At 43.0% G+C, this 19,868-nt stretch overlaps 1 protein-coding gene across 2 annotated transcripts; it reads right to left on the reverse strand.

Moving 5' to 3' along the window:
- Positions 1–376: 376 nt before the first annotated feature.
- Positions 377–8,627, reverse strand: RBM15 (RNA binding motif protein 15). 2 transcript variants are annotated; one of them, XM_047870556.1, is made up of 2 exons: positions 5,329–8,627; positions 377–1,264 (listed from the first exon to the last, which is right to left on the reverse strand). In XM_047870556.1, the coding sequence occupies exons 1-2, from the start codon at positions 8,192–8,194 to the stop codon at positions 1,218–1,220; spliced, it is 2,913 nt and encodes a 970-aa protein (XP_047726512.1). In that variant the 5' UTR covers positions 8,195–8,627; the 3' UTR covers positions 377–1,217. The 2 variants fall into 2 exon arrangements, with proteins under 2 accessions (XP_047726512.1, XP_047726513.1); XM_047870557.1 differs by having other exon boundaries at positions 377–3,707.
- Positions 8,628–19,868: the final 11,241 nt, after the last annotated feature.

A 19,868-nucleotide genomic window follows, 5' to 3' on the forward strand; every position in this document is an offset into this window, starting at 1 on the left:
AAGTCTCCTGCTGCAAACAGGGGAGTTGTTCTCCTGTACTGGGAACAGCTTCCAAAGCTCAGGAGCCCCTGTACAGGATAACGCAGGAACTAAAGGCAAACACTTTTTCCTCCTTAAGGACGCCTCCATTTTTTCCTCACACTCTGTACTACCAACCGAAGTGACTGGGCCTGAGTGTGCGTTCGTACCTACGAAACCGTCACGGTGCATGCACATCCAAGGCATGTGGAACCACAGGTCAAATAAGGCACAGATACCGAGTAACGGTTCTAATTACAAACGCTAGCTCTCAGGAACTCTTCATCCATTCAGCACTAAACCCATCACTGCATAACTCTGGGAAGAAGCCCCTGGAGACGGAGGAGCTTCTCCAATGTGTCAGGAAAGGCTTTATTAACATCATCATTAACATTTAAAAAGCAAACGGAGCATTTCTCCTTCTTTTGGCAATTTGGTGCAAATGTTAAGTGCAAGATAAAGCAATCTCAAACTTTTCTTCAAATTAAAAATGAAACTAAGGCCAAACGTGATGGGTGAACAAAATAAATCAAAACTTAAATTTCAGCAACTCCGGCTCTTCAAACCAGCAAAGCCCCCGACTCGTGCACTGTGGTGAGGCTTACGGTGCTTGCCCCGGCTTCTTGCGTGCCAGCAAACAGCACCATTTCCTCATCAAGTTGAGGACCGAGAAGCAAATGATCCCCTTCGCTGCAAACAAAGGGGGTCACAGTAACACTAGTGATCCTTCAGAATTGACACACCGTGATAGTCAAAATGATGGTCTCCCTGCTTCTTGCTCAAGACATACAAGATCTGAGCAGCAGCAAGAACCCCCTCAGCTGCAAACAAAGGGGTCAAAGGTTTGCCGTCAATTCACTTCCAGGCAGAAAAACATTTTCCTCAAAAGAAACAATTTATTTAGAATAAAACAAAAGCAGCTCAACTGTGAGCGCACGTTTGAGTGACAGCTACTTTTAAGCTGTGTGAGCCATAAAAAGGGTTTTTCTTTACTTTTCCAGAAATCTTGTGTACACAGCACAAAGCAAGAGGTCATTTTTTTTCCACTTAAAACACCGGCATTGGCATCACAATAGCAGATACACAACTTTAAGCTGCCATTTTAGTAAAATGCACAAATACTAAACAGATTAGCTTTCTTCCATCAAGAGGCCCATGTAAACTCCACATAAGCCATAACTTCTCTTCAAAAAGGTCCATTAGAGCTTTGAATTCCATATCTTCAATCCGCAGTTCACCAGTTTTGCTTGCGGGGGGGAAAAAAAGGTTATTCAGTACAAATGTTTACAATATTAAAAATATATATATTTCCCCTATGCCATTATAGATGAACATAACATTAACAAGACCTTCCTGGATAATCCAGCTTGACTTCAAAAAGCACCAATAATACCCACTGGCACATACCTTGAATGAGTTTACCGTATGAATAGACAAATAACAAGTAGAACAACAGGGTGGACTTTTTTAAGGACTGCCACTGAGCGAAGATTACAGGACTGAAAATACCCCTTGTACTCATGTAACTGAGTAAAACATATCAAACAAATTCAGAAAGACAGGAAGTTTACAATCAATTTATGATCAATATATTCTAAATAGAACTTAAATGAAACTAAAAAAAAGGTGGAGTCAAACTTTTACCCCCTCTGTTTTCGTTCTGTAATTTAGATGGAACAATACAGAACTACTCTGTTGCTATAGAAAGGGGTCAAGATACAAAGCCATTTAAAAATCCACCTTCATCTGGGTTACCAAAGACAGCCGCTGTTATTTTAAGAAAACACTCGTACAGACAATTGCTAAACACCCAAAGAACGCTTTAGGACTTTTACTTTTCAACTCTGTTTAAACCAAACGTATAAAACTTTTTACTCAGCTAGACAGTTCACTGTGGTTACCTGAAATCATTGTCTCCCTTTAGGGACATCACTAGAAGCAGACTGCTAACGGGGCCAACTCCACCCTACTTCTCTTCTTGTCCTCATACCCAACTGCTATCTCAAAACCAAACACTGTGGCAGAAACAGAAAAAATCGTCCAGAAGTTCTCTCCCAAACTTTTCACATAAAAAGGTCATTAAGGCCCTCTTCTCAAGAGGAGATCCTAATTCTATCACCACAGAGGTTTCGGTGAATGGTCCCTGTATGGACCCAAATTGCAGTTCAAGCTGAATTTGCATAATGAACAATTTCACGGTCTAAAAAAAGTGGATTTCAAATTTTAAAAAACAAAACAAATATGGCCAGTGAAAACCTCCTCATAACATTTCAAAATAAATCCAAACAGTGTTTGGCTCTGAAAGCAACAAACACACACCTTATTTTTCTTACTGTACCTCAAGTGATCTGAGTTAAGGGCCAGAGTATGTGACCTTCAAAATGTAACAAAAGCTTATACCGGCCAGAGGATGGACATTTTAATACGTAATCCTTAAAGCGAAAACTCTATCTACACAATGTAGACACACATGTAAAACCAGGAATTTAAATTTTTGTGTGGAAAACGCTTAATAGGAATCCCAGTTACAACTAACAAAATAACAGTAAAAAATTGGCCAGGAGCTGAATGCTTGCTTAATTTTCCATAAACTTTGAAGTTGTGGATCTCAAGTCTTAATTAGCTTTATGTTTTTCACCAGTAATACTTAATATGTCATTATATAATATACTGAAGAAATTTTCTTTGCATTCATTTGAGCTGAGTTCCAGAAAAATCAACCAAACGAGTATTTTTTTTTTTTTAAGTAAAAGAAACAAGTGGTTGTTATAAAGAACATCCAATATTGAGATTATGAAATTCTGGCTAACGAGAATTAGAACCAGATAGCTTTAGACTCTTGCTTTTCATTCTATTCTGAAGGCTTAAATAGTTTAACAATATTAGGAACCTACGCAGCGGGATGGGCAACACGAATTAAGAGATTCATCTGGACGATGGCACTCTGTAAGTAAGCACCAAACTAAACATAATTAGTTATTTCTAATACATACATTTAGAAATGGTATCAAGCCATTGTTTCAAAAAACTGAAGCACAAATTGCCCAGACCTAACAAAAACCACCATGTCAGATAAAGATTCAAACAAACATGGAGCAAAAACCACAGTACTCTTCGGTTGGTTGTCACATCAACTTAAAAAAAAAAAAAAAAAAAGAGGAAAAAAAAAGGGGAAAGAAAGAAAAAAAAGAAAAAGGGGAAAAAAAAACCCCACACTTTAGAGTAAAATTATATGTCGTGGACTTCACTCTCTAAAAGAGCAAAATCATTTGTCCAGCTTTCTTATCAAAAGATATTCAAAAGTTAATGGTTAGTGAGAGTATTTAAACTGGAAAAATGTATCTAACCAAACTGTACTTTGACCCCACGTACGCAGACCGCAAACTCACATTACTTTCGGAACAGTGTCTCCTCCATATTCGTGTGGCAAGTACAGGTTTTTAAAAGCAAAAAGCACCAGGTCTTAACTTGTAGGATCTCAGGTATTTTCCCTACAAGCACACCAAGGACCTTTGTGCTCACAGCCTAGTACCTTCCTTCTATCACAATGGCTAGTTTTTCCAGTTTAAAAACAACAAAAACCCTAGAAAAACCTCCACACTTAAAAAGAAAGTTTATAAATGCATAGTGAAAACCAAAAAGGATGACACAGCAGTGATGAGGATTTCATGCTGACATGCATTAGACACCTGTCATAACGGAAAATAAACAAATTACATGACATTTCCCTGGGTTATTATTGGTGCTATTTCAAAACTACCAGCTTTGATAACAGAAAGAAAACAGTTGGGTTCTGCCAGGCTTTCTATAAGTCACTTTCACAGAATAGAAACATGACCATGATCCAAAAGGTCCTAGAGTTTCTAATCATAATTAAATATCAAGGGCCTTAGCTAAAGTCCTCAGCATTTAAATCAAGGGGGAAAACATACTTACTAACGACCTGAGAAACTAGGGGTGAGGACAGGGATAAAGAAACAAGACAAAAAAAAGAAAATCATCCATTACTGTTATGCAGCAAAAGCCCTTGTTAAGAACCAGAAATCACTATAACCTTCAGCTTTGGAAAAAAAAAAAAACCAAACTGTGAGGTTGGGTTAAATTATTTGGTTGGATTAAATTATTTTGTATTAATTCCAATAAAAAGGGGTTTTCCTACACTGACATTTCAGTTCTCTGTGGTTGGACACCAGTGAAAAAGACATTCAAAACATTTTCAATAATGTAATGCCATCGCTACTGCTTATAAATGAAAATAAAAATACAGGCAAAATTTAAAAAGAGCATGTCAAAGGCATTTCACGATGACTTAAAAAATTTCTGCGATCCAGATATGGCTAATTAATGCCCACTAAAACAAAAGCTGACTTATGAGCCTGCAGACAACTCTTCTTTCTATTATTGAAATCAGAAATTTGCATGGATACAAAAACAAAAACTCATCTTTGATGAAAAACACTTAAGTTTTGAAATACGCACAATTAAATTAGAACTGTACCTGCTATACCTCTCTGAAAGTCAGTAAAAACACCACCACACACCAATAACTAACCAAAGAATTCTGATTTTAAAAACACCTACCCACTTCTTGCATACTAGCATAAGACATATATGGTTTGTAACCTACTCCTCAATTTTTACTGAACAGTTACAGCTACAAACCAAAAGTGCATATACGGGATACAGAACTTAACTACTGATAAAAATGTGTTAGAGCAGACACTCGGGGAATGAACCGTGTATTTTAAGAGAAATACTCAAATACCTGATTAAAATAATTACATTGCTATACAATTTACCAGTTTGTACTTTGAAGATTCCTGATCAAATTTCAGCCATACAAATAACACTTCTGGTATAGGAATTATTAACCTAAATACCAATTCAAGCCATTTTTAGGTATATATTATCATCTTTATATAGTCAAGTGGGCTCTTCTCCAAATCCCAACTTTTCAAAATTTTGGGCTTGTAACTCTGAGGATTTTTTTTTTTAAGCTCAAGGTTAAAAAAGAAAAAAAAAAAAAAGAAAATGAAAGAGGAAAAAAAGTTACTCCTAAGAGTGGGAACTCCTAATTAAAGTAAACCCATCTGCTTGCTACCTTCAGGGCATCCCTTTCGCTTAAAATAATAGCTAAACTGTCCTGACTTCTATTTTAAAGGTTTATAAAAATATAAAAAAGAGAAAAGCTACAACTAAACAACTAATTCAAAAGAAAATTTCATCTGATGCTGTATCCCATTATACATCACAAAACAGGAACCATGTCAAAGTAGTAAATACAAGTTACACATGGACTTTAGGACGCACCACGGACAATGATCATGACCAGGTAATCTTCTTCAGATTTGGCCAGTGCCTTGGCAGGGGAATCCAGGAACTGCTGGGAGAACTCACAGGGTGGAAAAGCGTGAAGGACTCCGGTGTTTTCCTTGTCTTTATTGCCCCCCACAGGGAGGCTTATCACCCCAGCGGCCTGCTTTTGCTTTAAATAGGACACAAGGTTCCTAAGTGGCCTCTGAGTAGAGGTGGCAGTGTCTGATGTGGCTGAGGAAGAGGAGGACCTGCTGTCAGAATTTCCAGGCACAGCCAGAAGAATGGCATAACCATTGGGCCCTGCCACTTTGATGCGTCGAGTTACTTCATCCAACTTGGGCTGGTCCAAACGAAGACGCTGAGTGATCTTGAGCTGGGCTACTTTGCCTCCGGTTGAGCCCTCCACAAGAAGACTGCTAGCCACCTGGAGGTCACCCTGCAACAGATGCATGTTGGAAGGAAAGTTGCTGTTCTTCAACAGAAGCATGCCCTGCCAGGCCAAACAGAGTTTGGGAGAGGCTGCGGCTGCAGGGGCTGTCCCACCATCCTGTTTCTGGGAAGGGGACTTCAGCTTCGAGGAAGCAGTGCTGGTGCTGGGTGCACTCCCATCAGACCGGTCTTCTTTTTTCAGAGGGCTTTTTCCCTCAGTGGGAGCAGCTGTCCGGTGCTTCCTATCCCGTTCAGCTGATGCAGAGTTTTTACGGTCCCGCTTGTCACCCTGGCTCTTCTCCAAACTACCTCGTCTGTCTCTGACTGGAGAGGGCCTTTCCAAGAGAAGAAGACGGGAAGATCGATCATTGTCACTGTTGTAGCGATCCCGGCTACTGCTCAATTCTGGACTGCGGTCGGGAGAAGGAGCACAGTGACGCTTTCGGGGACGGTCGCTCTCAGGGGACCTCTCCAGGTGCCGGCCCCCGCTCTCCTCAGGTGGCCTTCGCTTCCTAGGCTGGTCTCTGCTGCTGGGCAGATCTCGATCACCTCTGTCCCGGTCCAAGGACCAGCCATCTCGCCTGCGATCCAGGCTATCCAGTGGCTCATAGGCAGGCACAGCAGTAGCTGCAGTCCGAGTGCTGCGTTCGCGGACTGGGGGCGGGGGTGGCACCCAATCAGAATCAGGATAAAGGTCTCTATCACGATCTCTGTATAGCAACGGTGGTGTCCTATCCCGAGCACCCCTCAAAGGGTCAGGTGCCCGATGTCCAAAAGCATCCGTCACCAATTCATAATGAGTCAAAGGCAGAGGCTGCAGATATTGCTGCTGGTATCGATGCTCTGTGTCTGCAAAGTCTACTCTAAGGCGTCGATCTGGGCCCCCGAGTGGGAAGCCACGCATGTGGGTCCAGGCAGCATGAGCTGCATCTAGGCTTTCGTACTGGATATACGCCCAACTATCACCTTTGCGGTAGTCTATGGTGCGGATGGTGCCAAATCGGTCAAACTCTCGAGCCAAGGCAGCAAGAGGCACCCAAGGTCCCAGACCACCCACCCAGAGGCGGGTGGTGGGTGTAGCTTTCCCATAACCAATTTTGATAGGATTCCGAATTATAATTTTGCCAGACATTGCTAGTTTGGCCCGGTGAGACATGTCTAGGTTCTCAAACTTGAGAAAACCATAGGTACTGGTCTGGCCCCGAGACGGCCTCTTGATGTCTACTTCTGTGATGACTCCAAAGCGGTCAAAAGCCCTTCTTAGATCACTCTCTGTCACAGTGATGTCTAGGTTGCCCAAGAAAAGCGTCCGGTTAGCTCGCTGATCATCCTCGGGTGAGATCTCATCCACTTCTCTGAAAGGAGCAGCACCCGCTCCAGCTCCCACCCTTGGCTCAAGACTGTAAGCTGGGCGCACTCTTTCATAAAACGGGTAGTCTCGCTCTCTCTCCAGCTCACGGGGCAATGGTGGTGGAGGTGGAGGGGGCAGGCGGCCAAGGGCCAACTGCTGCAACCGGTAGTCTCTGTATCCCAGGGCTGCGCCACCAGGGGAAAGCGATCTCTGGCCTCCACCGCCTCCAGGGGGGTGCCGGTGACCACCTACAGAGGCCCCGACCACGCTGGCAGACGGAGGATAAGTATCTTTGTCTAAAGGGGAGCGGCTGCGGCGCCGGCTCACATACACTGCTTCTATCTTCAGCGGCCGGTCATAGAGCACTAGGCGGCCTCTGGCATGCTTGGCCGCCCGCGCGTCCTCTGGCCGCCGGAAGTTCACAAAGGCTACTCGCTCATCCCCGCTGCCGGAACCCGAGAGATGACTGATTTTGACACTTACATCACCGAAGCGTTTGAACTCGTGAAACAGTCCGTCCTCCACCGCTTCGTCACTCAGCTGGGACCCCAACTCGCTTATCTTCAGTGTCTTGTATTCCCCGCCGTCCCCGCCGCCAGGAGCTGAGGAGGCGGCCCCAGAGGAACGTGACTCCCCGCCTCCACCCCGGGAGCTGCTGCGCGACTCGCCCCCGCCCGAGGAATTTTTGGTGCTTGGGGAGCTGTAACTATGCAAGCGGCTACTGGAGCTGCCCCCACCAGTGTCATACTCGCGGCTGCCACCTCGGCTGCTGGACTTGTCCAGATGAAGGCTGCGCCGCGAACCGCCGCCGCTGTCGGTCTTTCCGCTGCTACTCCCATTGCTGCCACCAGAGCCCCCTAACTTCTTGCTCCGCTCCCCGCGGGAAGTCGAGTCCTCACCACCACGGGAGCGTTTGGGCTTGACTGGGGAGCGCTCTTTTCCCTTCATTGTTGCGGGTCGTCGGAGGTCGTCTCCGCGGAGATGATTAACCCGCCGCCCCGCGCTCGTTTCACACAGCGGAACCGCACGCCGCCATCTTGGACTCCGCCGCGGCGAAGGCTCCCGCCCCACAGTCCTCATTGGTCAATTAGCTCCTCTCTTCTACAGTCTCATTGGGAAAATGATTTGTCTGTCTTTACATCTCCCCGCGCTCCGGAAAGGCGCCCGCCCAACCAATGTTATTGGGTTCCCAACGCCCTAGTCGGTGTACTTCATTGGTTATATTCGTTGTCCATCTTAACGGTTCCTCGCGCCAGGCTGTAGCTCCGCCCCTCGCACTCTAGGGTCACCTGACCCAAAGTCTGGAGGCGTTGATTGGACAAAAAGTCTGCCCTGTAACGGTACTTCTAGCGCGGTAAAAGCAGTGATCCCACCTCCTCATTCCTTTCATTGGTTTGTGACTCCATCCTTTAACCCACTATTTGGGAAGTCGGGCGATCTGTTCCAGTGTTTTTTCTGAAAGGCCAGCTTACAGCGCTCTCGCGAGAGAGAAAGCGCTCCCTTTTTCGACCTCTTCTTCCAACTCCTAGGGCGGCTGAGAGAAGTTTAAATCTGATTGGATGTTGACGAGGAAGTTGATAGGCTGAAATAACTGTCCATCATTCGCTTAAAGGGGTAGGCCCGTATACTAAGGCTGACTGAAGGTGAAAGAGTAGAACACGCGCTTGCTGTGCGACGTCACTAAGTCGTCGCGAGATGGTGACCAGAGCTAGCTCCGCCTCCTCGCGCTTTCGGCATTCGCTCCTCAAACATTTGTTTGGTCCTGCGGCGTACTTGGGTGTGCTTCGTGCTCCTGGAGCTCGAAACTTCTGGGCCGCCCGCTTAGTACCTGTATGGGATGAGGGGCTGTCGGGGCGGATCCCTCAGGAAGCCGTCCCGGGGCGCCCAGCGGACACCATCTCAGTCCCGCTGGCTTAAGAACAGCCTGAAAAAGCTGGGGCCCGCAGGGCCGGCCGGCCGCGGGTTCACAGTTCGCAAAGTGCCGGGGCCCCCGAAGGCCTGGGGCTCTCGGGGGCCCGCAGCGAGGAGGCAGCGCCGCCGAGCGCAGCCTTCGGTGGCGGGCCGGCCCCCCTGGGCGCTCCCCGCTCCAGCCCAAGCACGCCGCGGGCATGTCAGTGCGCTCCCCACTTTCTGGTGCGAGTGCGTTTGGACTGCGTGATCCCGTAACCTAGATCTGTCCGCTCTTCCTTTGTAATGCCCCTCCCCGTTAAATGATCGGGTCAAGTTTACACTCTGCAGACGTGTCGCGTTTTTTCTGCGGCTTCTCCTACCTCCCGGCGTCAGGTTAGTAGAAGAACCCGGGAGCACAGCCCCCTTTGCTGTCTCTCTCAGTGAACCTCTTGTCGCCCGTAATCATCCGCTTCAACACCCAACTTTCAATTCTTTCCGGGGACCTTTATTGGGTAAGGCAAATAAAACACCTGCTCCAGGTGCGGCTCTTCGGCAGGTGGAGGGAGGAAGTGTTGAGTTCGTCACAGCGGTTAGGCTTTTTGCAGTCCTCCCAGGTCGTCTTCTGGCAGAGGTTACGAGAATTCTTGCGTCGATCGTCTCCTCGGCCACTTCTCTCAAGGCCCAATATGTAGTAGAGAATGTGATTTTAAACATTTTTCCAAGGTAACAATAATTCCCCCAAACGGAGATCTAAACTCCAAAGCTAAGTTTTACGATTAGGACGGCAAAGTGTTTAGCCTTGCGTTAGCCATCCTTCTCTTTCTAGATAATCTTCAGGAAGGTGAATATGAGTTTTTACTCTTAATTTGATCAAAGAAGCTTGAAAGAAGCCTAATACGTGAAAGCATAAAAATCCGCGGCATTGTAGTGTGTAGACCTACTGGATGTAGCAAGATTAGCTATTAAAATAAAACTTCAGGGGCACCTGGCTTAGTTGTTTAAGTGTCCAGCTCTTGATTTTGGCGAAGGTCTTGATCTTGCAGTTCTTGAGTTAAAGCCCCATATGGGGCTCTGCTTAGGCAGCGCGGAGCCTGCTTGAGATTTTCTCTCTCTCAAAATAAATAAACAACAACAAAAAAACTTCATAAAGGCATAGAACGATATGTATAACATGCTACCATTTGTGGTTTTCAAAAATAATACATATGCTTAGGTGCATATGTTTTGTTAATATATATATTCATAAAACTTCATTGAGAATACTTAGGAAATTGAAGATCACCCTGAGGAGGCTGGAGGGTGTGGGTGGGAGACTCAACTTTTCATTGTGTATCCTTCTGCATTATTAAAAGGAAACTTGTTTTACCATGTGCATGCTATTACTGCTTTGTTTTGTTTTGTTTTGTTTTAATAGCAATTATATTTTGGCTTCCCTTAAACTATTTTTATGGAAAAAGAAAAAAAAAACATACGAAAGGAGAATACTGTAAAGAACTCTCATGTACCAATTTCAACAATTAGCAACTCCTTGTTTCTTATATGCTCTCTTCCCACTCTCCCCACTCTTCATTATTTTGTTCTGGGCTTATCTGGTACATTTCCTGCCCAAGACATGAATCAGCCATTTCTCCAAGGAGATCTGATTCCTTTTAGTGAGAAATGATATTTGAAGATAAAAATCTGGATGTTAGGGGATAAAGACAACAACAACCAACACATTATTTGTAAAAGCACAAAACGAAAGGCTTTATATTGTTAGGAGATTTTAATCTGTTTCAAGGTTATATTAAATACAACACAAAATTGAAGTTAAGCCATTATCTGATTACTTAATGTAATAGCAATCCAAATAAACCAGGCTCCAGAGTGACTTTGGCCTAAACTGACCTGCATAGGTGACTGAACGATCAAAGAAAAAATAATGACCAAATCAGTACAGTTTCTCAAACCTCATGACAGGGACTGAGGGAGCCTAAGAGCTGAGGGAGAGAATTCAAGGAGCCACTGCCAGGATGTGTGGCAGTGCTTGAGGCTCGGCTAGGCTTAGTGGCTTGGCATTTGAAATAGCAGGGAGCTTGATGGAAGCTACTGCCCACAGCTGGCTGCAGCAGAACTTGCCTTAAGGGGACTAATAGCCTGTCTGGTATGCAAAGGACTGATAAGTTGAATGGATAAACAAAAAGGCCTAAATTCCATTATTAGTAACAGATCCAAACCATAACCTTGTGTGTATGTCCACAGTAAAATTGGATAATGACATGTGCATGCTGTAGTCAAAATGAGTGTTTCCATTTCCTTTAAAGTATGAAGGTGCTTAGTGACGTCACATCAGCCTATCTTCACACATGTGCTTTCCAAAGCGCTGAACGAGGATGAAAGTGACCTATGGTTTAGAGGTCCAGGGCTTTAAACCCTTTTCCTGGCATTGGTGATGGAGTTGTTGAGATCCAGTTAAGATTTCATCTGGCCTCCTTGTGAGTGCCTTGTCAAAAACCAAGAAACGGAGTTGAGGAAAAGCTGTCCTAGCCCAATCTGGCTTCAACATTGTTTCCGTGAAGCTGTATAATTCAAAGGCCCTAGAGGACACAGCCCAGGAGGAGAGCAGCTACAACTAGCTTTCTATATGAAGTGCCTTTTCCATATCCTTTAAAATAAATTTTAGATTTAAAAGATAAAAGCAAAATAGAAGTTAAGCACATGGATGAAAACTGCACCATTAAAAGATATCAGTGTGTTTGCGATCAAATGTCTCTTTCCATCCTCTTGCTAGGTTTTACTGTTTGTGTACCCTCAATACACACACAGATAATTATGATCGCAATATGAAATTTATCTTGGGAGCTGAGAGCTGTTTGATTTCCTGGCAGATGCAAAAGGCCTGAAGCTGGGAATTGAAATTATTTTCCCACCCACAACTGTGAATTAAAATTTTCAATTTCATCTTCTTCCATAACATGAGTGGTCTCCTGACAGTGAGGTTTATTTTGTTTGGTCTGCAGAAAAAGCGTGTATTTTACCCATAGGCATATATTAAATCCTAAAATAGCAAACAATCATTTAGGACCCAGTTTGCATTATTAAAGTCACTTATTTGTGGATTGTGGGCTTTATTTTTAACAACTTTATTAATATATAATTTACATGCCATACATAAAGTTCACCCATTTAAAGTGTAGAATTCAGTGGCTTTTGGTATTCTCACAGAGCTCTGTATGTGGTTCATCCTTCTAACATTGTTACAGAAAACACTCTGCCATAACTTCTGCATGACTAAGCCCTAATATAATTATCTCTTTCATTTATCTAGACACAGGGCAGTGGTTAAGAGCATGGATTCTGGAACCAACCAATGTAGATTAAATCTCTGCTCTGCAGTGGGCAGAAGAGTTACTGTTAATCTCTCAGAGCCTCAATTTTCTTATCCTTAAAATGGGAATAATTCTAAATCTCTTCACTTGGAGGACTAAATGGGTTAAACCGTAAAGATCTTAGAACAGTGCCTGGTACGTGGTAAGCACAACATACATGTTTGCTATTACTAATATATTTTCTCTTTGAACTTGGGTACACAGAATTGGATTAATCATTATCCTTAGTTCATGGCATGCAGTCATCAATGGCCCATCCATGGGCCTTTAAACTTTTCATTTCTTTTTTTAAAAAAATTTTTTTTTCAACGTTTATTTATTTTTGGGACAGAGAGAGACAGAGCATGAACGGGGGAGGGGCAGAGAGAGAGGGAGACACAGAATCGGAAACAGGCTCCAGGCTCTGAGCCATCAGCCCAGAGCCCGACGCGGGGCTCGAACTCACGGACCGCGAGATCGTGACCTGAGCTGAAGTCGGACGCTTAACCGACTGCGCCACCCAGGCGCCCAAATAGTTATTAATAAATGTTCAATTATGGGGGATTTGGCTAAGTGCTGAAGATACAAGCCTAACATGGGATTATTAGTTAGCAAATTACTTAAATGACATCTGTAAAAACATGGAAATGATATATATCTGTAAAACCTGTACTATTTTTTGAAGATTTTATTTATTTATTTATTTAAAATATGTATTTATTTATTTATTTATTTATTTATTTATTTATTTATTTTTAAATTTTTTTTTTCAACGTTTATTTATTTTTGGGACAGAGAGAGACAGAGCATGAACGGGGGAGGGGCAGAGAGAGAGGGAGACACAGAATCGGAAACAGGCTCCAGGCTCTGAGCCATCAGCCCAGAGCCTGACGCGGGGCTCGAACTCACGGACCGCGAGATCGTGACCTGGCTGAAGTCTGACGCTTAATCGACTGCGCCACCCAGGCGCCCCTAAACTTTTCATTTCTTTATCAACAACATAGTGAATATCCATGACACTACCACTTGATCCAAGAAATAGAATGTTACTGATACTTTACATCCAACGAAATGACTTAATCCTTATTTCTTATCCAGTGCCTACTCTCATAGGTAACTACTATCCTGAGTCTGGTGTTCAAGAATTTGTTATGGTTGGTTTTGTGAACTTTAAAGAATTTTTTTTAAAGCAATTTTAAAGAGTGTGTGTGTGCGATGCATGTACATGCATGTTCATGCACCTTATGAATATACTATTTTATATTTGCTTGTTTTTTTAACTTTATATTTGAAAATGTAATATTTGTACTCTTCTGAGACTTCCATCTTTCATTCATAATGCTGCTATGATTCTTTCAAGTTATCATCTGTAGCTATAGTTTATTTCTTTCCACTGCTGTAAAACATTCCATTGTATTGGGGCGCCGGGGTGGCTCAGTCGGTTGAACATCCGACTTCAGCTCTGATTATGATCTAACGGTTCGTGCGTTCCAGCCCTGCAACAGGCTCTCTGCTGTCAATGTGGAGCCCACTTCCAATCCTCTGTCTGTCCCTGCCTCTGTCTCTGAACTTCCCCCGCTCAAGCTCACATGCACGCTCTCCCTTTCTCGAAAATAAACAAACATTAAAAAAATATATTCAGTTGCCTTGAATATCCCACCACTTATATGTCCATTCTTCTTCTGATGAGCATATTGCCCATTTTCTGTTTTTGTGCTATTATGAACAGTGCTACTATGAAGCACTATGAGAAGCTACTATGAAGATTCTCATTCATGTGTCCTGAGACACACATGCAAAAATTTCTCTGGGATAGGATAGGGAGGTGGTGGGTAGGTGACACCTAGGAATAGAACTACCGGGTTAAAGCATATATTTAATGGCCAATTTTACAAGATAATGCTTCTTGCCTTTTTTTTTTTTTTTTGAAAGATGGAGACAGAATGCACGCATGCACCAATTCAACTGACTGAGCCACCCAGGCGCCCTGCCAAGCTGTTTTATAAAGTGCCCTTTTTTTTATACCAATTTATAGCCTCACCAGCAATATATAAGAGGTGTTATTAATCCATGTCATTGGCATTTCATGACTTTTTTTTTTTTTTTTTTTTTTGCCAAACAAGTAGGTATCAAATAGTATGCCTCTGTGGTTTTGTCGTTTTCTTAAATGGTTTTTTTGTTTTGTTTTTTGAGAGAGAGAGACAAAGCAAGAGTGGGGGAGGAGCAGAGAGAGAGGGACACAGGATCCAAAGGAGACCCCAGGCTCTGAGCTGTCAGCACAGAGCCCCATGAGGGGCTCCAACTCACAAACTGTGAGATCATGACCTGAGCTGAAGTCGGACGCTCAACCACTGAGCCACCCAGGGGCCTTGATGTTTTATTTCTCCAAATACTAGTGAGGTTGTGTATCTCTTTTTAAGTTTCCTGGCCATATGTTTCTTCATCTATGAAATATCTATTCGTGTCTTTTGCTCATCTACTAATTTAGATCTTTCTCACATGTGTAGGAGTTTTTAATATATTTTTGATTCTAACCCTTTGTAGAATAGATATATAGCAAACATCTTTTTCTAGTTTGTACCTTATCTTTTCACTAATTTGCTTTTTCATAAACATAAATTCTTTTTTTTTAATTTTTTAATGTTTATTTTTGAGAGAGAGAGATCATGAGTAGGGGAGGAACAGAGAGAGAGGGAGACACAGAATCCAAAGCAGGCTCCAGGCTCTGAGCTGTCAGCACAGAGCCTGAGGCAGGGCTCAAACTCATGAACCGAACCCTGAGATCATAACCTGAGCCGAGGTTGGATGTTGGACGCTTAACCAACTGAGCCACCCAGGCACCCCAAACATAAATCTTAATCTAAAAAGGTTGAAGGGTGGGGCGCCTGGGTGGCTCAGTCGGTTGGGCGTCCGATTTCAGCTCAGGTCACGATCTCGCTGTCCGTGAGTTCGAGCCCCGCGTCGGGCTCTGGGCTGATGGCTCGGAGCCTGGAGCCTGCTTCAGATTCTGTGTCTCCCTCTCTCTCTGACCCTCCCCCATTCATGCTCTGTCTCTCTCTGTCTCAAAAATAAATAAACTTAAAAAAAAAATTTAAAAAGGTTGAAGGGCACCTAGGTGGCTCAGTTGGTTAAATGTCTGACTCTTCATTGTGGCTCAGGTCATGATCTCACAGTTCATGGGATTGAGCCCCACATTGGACTCTGCACTGGCCATTCAGAGCCTGCTTGGGATTCTCTCTCTCCTTCTCTCCCTGCCCCTCCTGCACGTGTTCTCTCCCTCTCAAAATAATAAATAAATAAACTTAAAAAAATAAAAATAAACTTAATACAAATAAAAGTAAAAAGGTTGAATTTAGCATCCTTTTAGAGTTAGCACTTTTTGTATCTTGCCTACGAAATCCTGTTCACTTCCTTCAACCCTAGTGCCAATATTTCCGTCTATATGATATTTTGTTCTTTCTTATAATTTTAGAACCAATTCATCAAGCTCCATGAATATCTGTCTACAATTGGGGTTTCAATAAATCTATGAATGAATTTAGGGAAAAGTAACATCATTATGAAATTCAGTCTTCCTTTCAGTGAACAGGGATATCTTTTCATTTGGTTAAATCTTATTTACTTAAGATTATTTATTATTTATATAAGATTATTTACTTAACCTGTTTATTATGGTTTGTTGCTATTGTTAAGTGTCATTTTTTTTTAGGTTATACTTTCTATTTTGTCATCAGTGATTTGAAATGCAGCCACTTGCTAAATTGTCCTATTTATGTTAATTTAGTGTATAGATCACTTTGAGTTCTCTATGCAGATAATCATATCATCTGCAGATAATAAGAGGATATCTTCCTTTCTAATCCTTATCATTTTAAGTTTTTCTGGTCTTATTGTGCTAACTAGAATCTTTGACACAACGTTAAATAGAGTGATATGTTATTCATGATTTTAAAGGGAATGCTTCTAGGGCTCCTGGGTGGCTCAGTTGGTTGAGCATCCGACTTCAATTCAGATCATAATCTCACAGTTCATGAGTTCGAGCCCCACATTGGGCTCTGTGCTGACAGTTCAGAGCCTGGAGCCTGCTTTGGATTCTGTGTCTCCCTCTATCTCTGCCCCTCCCCCACTCACACTCTGTCTCTCAAAAATAAATTTAAAATCTTTAAAGAAAGTAAAAAAAAAAATAAAAGGAATATTTCTAATGTGTTTTTTTTCTTTTAGGGTGATGTTTATTACGTGTTTTGTCTGTTTGCTTTTTGTTATCCTAGTTTGCTAAAACTTTTTAAATCATGAATAGATGTTGAATTTCTTCCAAAGTAAGGGAAACTGAAGAAACACTACAATAAGTCATGATGCCACATTGTATCCTAGATGGGGCAGAAACCATAATGGAGAGTACTAGGATGAGTAATAAAATCTGAATAATATATTGTGAATTAGCTAATAGTTATGTATCAATGTTTCGTTTCTGGATTTTGATCCTTATACTGTGGTTACCAAGATAAGGCCTTTGATCTTAGAAACACATGCTAAAATAGTCAAGGTTGTAAAGGGACATGACGATAGCTCCAGCTTATTCTAAAGTCTTCAGAAAACTTACAAGAAATGGATCATTTCTTTCTGCTTCATTGCCCTTATACTGCCTCATGGTCTCATATGGCTTTTCAAGTGCCAGCCATCAAATAAGCATTCTAGTCAACCAGCAGGGAAGAAGGAGGGAGGCGCAACAGCATGTCCTCCTCGGAAGACACTACCTGGAAATAACGGACTAAAATTCCACTTCTATCTCATTGGCCAGAAGATAGACGTACAGCCACACTTCGCAGCAAGGAAGGCTGGGAAATGTATTCTTTATTTAGTCTAGCTAGGCTAAAAATCAGGTGTCCTGTTTCTTTTTTTAAAAAAATAATTTATTTATTCTTGGGGGGGGGAGAGAACGAGTGGGGGAGGGGCAGAGAGAGAGGAGAGAGAGAATCCCAAGCAGGCTCTGCACTGTCAGTGCTGAGCTCGACGCAGGGCTCGAACTCACAAACTGTGAGATCATGACCTGAGCCGAAATCAAGAGTCAGATACTTAACCACAGAGCCACCCAGTGCCAGGGGTTTTATTTCTAAGGAAAAGGGGGAGACTAGACATTGGGTCAACTAGCAGTCTCTTCTACTACTACCTTGTGGGTGAATTACATGACACAATGCGTGCAAAGGTCATGGGGCTTAGTAGGACTAAAGTAAAACAATGTCATTTCATGATTTCGCTTGCATTGTCCAATTTTAGCCTCATAGTAATCATATGAGCTAAGACAAAATATGATCGTAATTGCAGATTAGGAATCTAAAACTCAGGCTAATTACAGCTGTTGCTGGTGGTGGTAGTTTTTGATTTATTCTAAAGAAGGGGGCAGCAGAGTCAAAGGGAAAGGAACTGTAGCACTATTCTGGACAGAATCTACCTCCCACAAAGTCCTGCAATTCCACGCTTAGTGACATTCGCAAATAGTCTGGCACATAAATCTGCAGGGGATGGGACAGAAGCAGGTCCACTGATGGCCACCGGGGGGCGCTTTCCACTAGGTTGCTGGAAATGACAGGGCCTCCAGCATCAGCCTCTCCTTCCCAAAATAAAAATCCAAACAAACAAGTCCTATTCCATCACCCATTCATAAATAGATAATAAAAACAAAAGCCAGCCTTTACCGAGTGCATACTACATACCAGGCGCTTTGCTAATGCCTTCCTCACACTAGCTTGTGTCACCCTCCCAAACAACCCTTGAAGATAGGTCGGTTTATAATCCCCTTTTCTCAGGTACAGAAACCGAGCTTTAGAGACCTAACATATTTTTATTTTTTTAATGTTTACTTATTTTTGAGAGAGACAGAGCGCGAGCAGGGGAGGGGCAGAGAGAGAGAGAGAGAAAAGGAGACACAGAGTCGGAAGCAGGCTCCAGGCTCTGAGCTGTTAGCACAGAGCCCGATGCCAGCCAGGTTCAAACCCATGAACCGTGAGATCATGACCCGAGCCAAAGTCGGATGCTTAACCGACTGAGCCGCCCAGGCGCCCCCAACATATTTTTAAAATACTTGGGGCACCTGGGTGGCTCAGTCGGCTGAGCGGCCGACTTCGGCTCAGGTCATGATCTCACAGTCTGTGAGTTCAAGCCCCGCGTCGGGCTCTGTGCTGACAGCTCAGAGCCTGGAGCCTGTTTTGGATTCTGTGTCTCCCTCTCTCTGACTCTCCCCCGTTCATGAGCTGTCTCTCCCTGTCTCAAAAATAAATAAACGTTAAAAAAAAAATTAAAAAATAAAATAAAATAAAATAAAATAAAATACTTAAGAACAGGGGCCCCTGGGCGGCTCAGTCCATTAAGCATCCGACTTCGGCTCGGGTCATGATCTCATCATTCGTGGGTTTGGGCCCGGTGTCGGAATCTGTGCTGGCAGCTCAGAGCCTGGAACTTGCTTCAGATTCCATGTCTCCCTCTCTCTCTACCCTCCGGCTAGTGCTCTGTCTCTCTCTCCCTCAAAGTAGATAAACACAAAAAATTAAAAAAAAAAAAAAACAAGATTAATATGTGTTCACCAGAAGGGTTTGTGTTTTTTCCAGTCTGTGAAAAGCATTTGATCTGAAGTCATGCTTACATATCATGCGTGACAATCCTGGTTGCCTAACTGATATCCGTTCTCCCTTTCTTTGTTGTGAATAGGTACAATACTTTGACGCGAAAAATTGTGTAACAAGTGATAGAGATGATTCCATAGGTCAGCACTGTAATGGGAAAATATACGTTAAGTATGTTTTCTGCCCGTTTCAAGCATGGTGCTTTAACCTCAGCAGTTTGTAGCAACCGGAAGAGAACATTTTGTTCAACTGTAGGCAGTGTAGAGGCAAAAATTAGATGTCTTGCAAAAGGAGAGGGGGCTTCAGGGACTCTCAGCTACTCCCAATTATTGGACAAAACTTCTGAAGTCCAAGGCAGTAAAAGCTTGATTTGCTGCACCTTGCTGGGTATTAGGCCAAATCCTCCCAATGCTCCCTATGTCGGGTGAAGATTCCACTGTAAAGAGTTCCTGCTAGTATATTCTATATGGTCTTCCTATCTCTTGCATATCCTACCTATAAAATCAGCCTACCTATAAAAACTGCTGTCAGCACCGAGCCTGCTTTGGCTCCTCTGTCCCTCTCTCTCTCTCTGCCCCTCCCCTGCTCTCATTCTTTCTCCCTCAAAATAAACATTTAAAAAAAAAACAAGATACATATTTTTTAAAATGGTCTGAGTGATTAGTAAAAGACCTCATACTTTCCATAAAGTCATGGAAATACTATTTATGCCATGTGTGCTCATGCTATGTATATATAAACATTTGAAGAAGCCCATGATTTCCACTAGATGATTTACAGCTATGTCGAGGGGCTGGGTTTCCCCCAAACTGATCTCCTTCGGCTAACAGGGGGCTCACAGAGATGGCTTGTGAGATCTCAGAAGTTAACTTGCGTTTGTGTGAGAAACATACTAACAGG

This window comes from Prionailurus viverrinus, chromosome C1 (assembly GCF_022837055.1).
Source record: "Prionailurus viverrinus isolate Anna chromosome C1, UM_Priviv_1.0, whole genome shotgun sequence".
Lineage (NCBI taxonomy): Eukaryota > Metazoa > Chordata > Mammalia > Carnivora > Felidae > Prionailurus > Prionailurus viverrinus.

Bases quoted from the DNA above. Each gene is read 5' to 3' on its own strand.
- RBM15 (XM_047870556.1), bottom strand. From the start codon at position 8,194: ATGAGGACTGTGGGGCGGGAGCCTTCGCCGCGGCGGAGTCCAAGATGG. The intron at 1,265-5,328 runs GTGCGTCCTAAA...CCCCCCCGCAAG, and splicing joins GGTCATGATCATTGTCCGTG to CAAAACTGGTGAACTGCGGA.